The 6,048-nt window shown below is 36.1% G+C and overlaps 1 protein-coding gene across 1 annotated transcript; it reads left to right on the top strand.

Moving 5' to 3' along the window:
* Positions 1 to 322: 322 nt before the first annotated feature.
* On the top strand, positions 323 to 5,803 carry sgcb (sarcoglycan, beta (dystrophin-associated glycoprotein)). Its single transcript, XM_051138255.1, has 6 exons — positions 323 to 450; positions 1,664 to 1,873; positions 2,054 to 2,239; positions 2,343 to 2,534; positions 4,249 to 4,380; positions 5,302 to 5,803. Exons 1-6 carry the CDS (start codon positions 436 to 438, stop codon positions 5,506 to 5,508), a joined length of 942 nt encoding a protein of 313 aa, XP_050994212.1. The 5' UTR covers positions 323 to 435; the 3' UTR covers positions 5,509 to 5,803.
* The last annotated feature ends 245 nt before the right edge of the window (positions 5,804 to 6,048 follow it).

Below are 6,048 nucleotides of genomic sequence, written 5' to 3' on the forward strand. Positions count from 1 at the left end.
AACCCTTTGTTGTAGCCTATTTACTTAAAAAACAAAAAACAAAAAAAATTAAAACCAAAATATTTGTAAAAAGAAATAAGGATATAATAGCATTTTTTTTTTTTTTTTTCATTTTTATTTCATGATGTGCTCTGTCTTTATTTGTACTTTCCTTATACGGCGAGTCTCTGTGATTCACAACTGGCTCTTTATAGCGGAGGAACAAACCATCTAACATATCAGTTCGCGTATCCTTAAAAGTAACTCGTCCCCTTTTTAACATTGTCTTATATTTATACAAAATTTAATTTTTCAGTATAGACATGTTTGAAGCGTGTAATCCATGTGAAGGTTTGGCTATTTGTGACTGTTGTTCGGATAACGGTCCTCTCGCAGTGGTTTCTCCTCAGGCTGAGTGAAGCTGTCAGTACAGGGGTCTGGAGAGGGAGGGTCAACATGGCGTCGGAGCAGGTCTGTTTTCAATGTGAATTGTAAATGTTTTCTCTTTTGCATTGATTTTCAGTCGATTCTGAGCGTTAAAACGAGCGAGGTATAATAACTTTAAAATTCAAACGATGTCTATGGCGATGTACGTGAATGAATAACAATCATCTGCGTGATTTATGCCCTCTCCGACCGTTTATGGAAAAATTGACTCATTATTGCAGGGTTACAGTTTGCTGTGGTTGTAGTGAATGGTGATACTTTGGGGCTTCAAAATAAAACTATTCGCTCGTGTTTATTACAGAGGAAGAGCTGCGTGTCATTTATTTTTAGGCATACAGACACACGGACTCATTTACTGCATTCCTAAACGCAGCAACACTGCTTTCTTTTTTAGCCGTCACACTGTAATGGCATGGATGTGTTTATTGTTAATTAATTCTAAATGAAGATGCATTGGGCTGAAAAAAGTGTGAAATTTTTGTGATACAGTAGGTTTAGGTATATATGTTATTTTTTTGCATATTACCAAATCAGACTGCCTCAGTAACGCCACTGAATTTTAAAATCATGTATGTCACTGTCTACTACTCTTTCCAAAAATAGATATACTAAATACTCCAAAAGATAAGTATAAAGTACTGAGAATATGAAGTACTTTTATTACACTGTAATTAGAAGATTTAAGAATGCTTAAAACTAACGTTGAGTTACATAATTAAATATATTTGAAATATGAAACTTAATGTTTATTTTAAAAATAGATTAAAAAAAATAGATTTGTTAGAATTTACATTATACAAATTGATAAAAAGTTATATGTGTTGGTTAAATTAAAATCAAAATGTTTTGACATTTTGTGGTTGTCAATTATTAGTGAACATGTTAAAATGAACTACACCACTGTTTATTATGCTGTTATACCTGTGTAAACTTGAGAATTAAGTTAACCTTGAAAACAGTTTCTTAAAAGTAATTGGAAAAATATATACAGTTTAAGTGTGGCTTAAGTACATTGACATACTGTAAGTACAAAGACATACTGGCATAATTGAAAATTTAAACCCAAATTTAGCACTGAAGCCTAAAAATATTGTAAATCCAAATCATTTGAGTAAAGCTGAGTATTGCTATATTTTGAAGGGGTTTTTGTATAGTAAACCACTTGTAGTAGTAATTGAGTTAATGTGCAGTAACAGACCATCTAATGAACCATCTTCTTTTTTCCTTATGTCCACAGGAAATCCCAAATGCGCCGGTGAAGAAGTCCATGAGGGAGAAGGCTATCGAACGCAGATCAGTTAATAAAGAGCACAACAGTAATTTTAAGGCAGGATATGTGCCGATTGAAGAGGAGAGACTCCACAAAACAGGACTGAGGGGTCGCAAAGGCATTATTGCCATTGGCATAATCATCCTACTGTTTCTGCTTGCGCTCATCAACCTCATTGTGAGTTTATCTGTCCTTTGTTGTGTCTGTGATAGTAAAATGATAGGATATGCGGAAAAATTAGCATCCAATAATTTTGGAAAAAAAGATACATCAAGATAATAGTAAGAAATTTTCTTGAGTTATATCTCTACTGCTCACTGAATACAGAGACACTTATACGTTATCTGTGTTTCATAGATAACACTGGTGATATGGACAGTCATACGGATAGGTCCTGGAGGTTGTGAAAGTATGGAATTTCATGAGAGCGGACTGCTACGCTTCAAACAGAAGGCTGATATGGGCGTTGTCCACCCACTTCACAAAAGCACAGTGGGTGGCAGGAAGGACCAGGACCTTGTCATTACTGGCAACAATAACCCAGTCAGTGAGCATAGTATCTGTCTTTGTTTAAACATTTATCTCTACACTCGGGTGATGATTCGAGAAAGTGTATTGATTTAGATGTTCTCTGTGTGAAAAACAGGTGGTGTTCCAGCAGGGCAACACCAAGCTGAGCGTAGAGGAAGATAAGACGTCTATTGTCAGCGACTTGGGCATCTCCTTCACTGACCCCCGCACTCAGACGACTTTCTTTAGCACTGACTTTGAGAACCATGAGTTCCACCTGCCCAAAGAGGTCAAGGTTCTCAACGTGAAGAAAGCCTCTACTGAGAGAGTAAGCAACAGTACTCACAGTCCTGACTAGGGCTGGGTAAAAAATATAGATTTTTCGAATTTAATCAATTCTCATTTTTACAAAACGATATCGATTCTCAACGAATCCCAGGAGTTGATTAGTCTAGCCCAGGGGTTCTCAACTCTTGTTTCGTGAGATCCATTTTCCTGCAGAGTTCAGCTCCAACCCTAATCAAACACACCTGGACAAGTTAATCAAGGTCTTTAGGATCACTAGAAAGTTACAGGAAAATGGATCTTACAGGCCAGAGTTGAGAACCCCTGGTCTAGCCTGTTTCCAATTAAGGAATGGAGCACACCTTCCATGCACTAAATCACAATAGGCTTTGTGCTTTGTTACCTTTGATATAAAACAAAGTCTCAGATTTCAGATTCTGTACATTTTATTACAACATTCAAACAACAAATGCACAAAACAAATATAAACTAACATCCGAAGGTATGGTAAAAGAAAGAGTACAACTTACCGAAATCCACATCCTGTCTCATGTAATCGCTCGATCTATGTTTCAACAGCTTGTAAACAGTGTCACATAATGTCATATTTACCTAGTCAGCTAGAAAAATTAACTCTAGAGAGGAGCATTTTGCTAAATATATGCACCATATAACATATTCATTATAATTAGGGCCTGAGCACCGGTGGTGCAAAGACACTATTGGAACTGATAAGATTCTTCTTCGTCTCCAAAATGAATCGCATATTTGAGGGCCTAAACATGCTCGAAAACACATGAAACTTTGCACACATAGCGAAAATGGTGAAAATATACATCTGATATGGATTTCAGAAGTGGTTGTAGCAAAATGGCTCGATAGCGCCACCTATAAAATTTCAACGAGGTGCCCCTATGTTTTATAAAAGTGCTGGCCTGAAGACATCTGCATGCCAATATCCAGTTATAGTCATAGCGCCACCACCTGGTAGCAGAAAGTTTGGTACATATAAATGACTTTGACATATTCCTTCTATATTCACCACTTTAAATGCATATTGCCCATTGTTCACTGTTTTCCTAAAGCCAGCAGTTGGTGGTGAGCCCCGGTGCGAGGGCCTTTTCAACGCTGCTGGCAGCTTTCATTTTTACTGTTCTTCAATGTTTATTTTTGAATACATCTGTTATGTTTTTATGACAACCACCATTTAAATGTTTATATTTCAAAAATCAAAATGGAGTAGAAATACGATTATGTAATTGTAACTTTATTATTATAAAAACTTCATTGAGTGTATTTTGTATGCAAATTGGTTCATTTTAACCTTTAGTATTACAGTACTGTAGTACCAACTGACTCTCATGTATATTTTACAGTATTAGTTGAAAGATTTGGCTTTTACTGTACCTGATATATATACATATATATATATATATATCCAAAATAATCAATATGGAATTGAATCGTAACAGAAATCGAACTGAATCGCAAGCTTGTGAATCAGAATTGAATCGAATTGTGAAATATGTGTCAAAACCCAGCCCTAGTCCTGACTCATAGTCTTATGAAACCTGAATGGCTGAGTTAAACTGAAACAAGTAGTGGCACCTTATCACATCACATATATCACTTATATGTCAGGACAAGTCTTACATATGAAAAATCTTGATATGTAATTTATGATGTCTTAATCTATGTCTTTTGATTAGTTAAACATGAGGTGTGTTTGTATAGTGACTCACTGCCATTCTTTGCAGATCACAAGCAATGCATCATCTGACCTCACTATCAAAGGAGATGGTAAGGCCATTATTCGTGGCAACGAGGGAGTTTATATCATGGGCAAAACTGTGGAGTTCAGCATGGGTGGGGGCATTGAGCTAAAAGCGGTAAGTAGTAAAAAACATTTAAAAGTTCATTTGAAATTCTAATTAAAAATGAATATAAGATCATCATCTATTAAAGGTGAAGTCCACTTCCAAAACAACAATTTACAAATAATTTACTTACCCTCTGGTCATAAAAGATGTTCATGTCTTTCTGTCTTCAGTCGTAAAGAAATTATGGTTATTGAGGAAAGCATTTCAGGATTTTTCTCCATATAATGGACTTTATTGGTGCCCCAAGTTTGAACTTCTTTCATTTTGAACGAATCTTTAATGTGACTTGGAAGAACAAGTCATTTTGGGGAGTGATTCATTCAGTTGCGCATGCGCAACATTCCATTAGGTTCTGTACTGGAATTAGTTCACCTGTTTCGAGTCTTCAGATTTTTGAAGTTGTTCCTTCATCTTATGGGGCTGTAACGTGATGAACGAACGACTCAAACTCAAAAATTTGTCAGATAAGAGATAAGATCGTTTCGCTAGATACGTTCTTCGTCCTCGGCTGGGATCGTTTAGTGTCCTTTGAACTACATTTTGAAAGTTCAAAATCAGGGCACCAATTAAGTCCATTATATGGAGAAAAATCCTGAAATCTATGTTAAAAAACATAATTTCTTCACGACACAATTTCTTTTCTTCTAAAGACAGAAAGACATAAACATCTTGGATGACAAGCGAGTGTTGTTCTGGAAGTTCTTCTTTAAGTTATCAGTTATTACTTCAGTCTTCAGTGTCACATGATCCTTCAGAAATCATTTTGATTTGCTGATTTGGTGCTCAAGAAACATTTCTAATTACTATCAATGCTGGAAACTTTATACTGCTCTTACTTTTATTACTGAACAAAAACTTTTGTAAAGTAGTGTGTAAATGTAAAGATATAAATAGGAGTGTATAAATGTTTTTTTTCTATTTTGTGTGCAGGAAAACAGCATTATTCTGAATGGCTCAGTGATGTTCAGTCCATCACGTATACCAAACTCCTCTTTAGGAGGAGACCTGTACTTCAACGAGGTGCTGGAGAGGTATAAACTTTGCATGTGTGCAGATGGCACACTATTCAGAGTGCAGGTCAAATACTCCAACATGGGCTGCCAAACGTCCGACAATCCTTGTGGAGCAGCACACTAATGAAAAAGAAAGGAATACCACTGGAAAACACATACACATGCTCATTAATGCCTTCATACGAACATTTAGCGTGAGCCGCCAAAAGGATTTTCTTCCAAAAAATAGACAATAGTTATAATATTAGTTCATACACACAAAAAAACACACACTATCCACCCATACACTCCCACCCACTAGGATAATTTCTTCTACACACCCACTCAGGTTTATTAGAGGTCTAAGAACACACATATACACATACCTCTATAATGATAACGGCTTCTTTATAACCATAAATCCGTCCCAGCACAAACAATATGGTTTTCTTTTATGGCTGAGATTTCCCTGTGCATTTTCATTGGCTCACCTCAGTGTTTTACAGCCTTTAAGCTGCCTACATTCAGCCTTCACTGCATGTGCTTTATATATTGTATCATAGCAGAGTAATTAAGTCCAGTGATTTTCTGAGCAGTATTATTACATTCTTTTACTATCCCCTCCTGTCATTAATAACCATCAAATGGGCACATAAAAAGAGGGGTGTTGTTTGACTGATACAAG

This window comes from Labeo rohita, chromosome 20, assembly GCF_022985175.1.
Source record: "Labeo rohita strain BAU-BD-2019 chromosome 20, IGBB_LRoh.1.0, whole genome shotgun sequence".
NCBI classification, from domain to species: domain Eukaryota; kingdom Metazoa; phylum Chordata; class Actinopteri; order Cypriniformes; family Cyprinidae; genus Labeo; species Labeo rohita.

Excerpts from the sequence above, each read along its gene's own strand:
- sgcb (XM_051138255.1), top strand. Across the intron at positions 2,240-2,342 it reads TTACTGGCAACAATAACCCA|GTGGTGTTCCAGCAGGGCAA; the intron begins GTCAGTGAGCAT and ends TGTGAAAAACAG. Across the intron at positions 2,535-4,248 it reads AGAAAGCCTCTACTGAGAGA|ATCACAAGCAATGCATCATC; the intron begins GTAAGCAACAGT and ends CATTCTTTGCAG.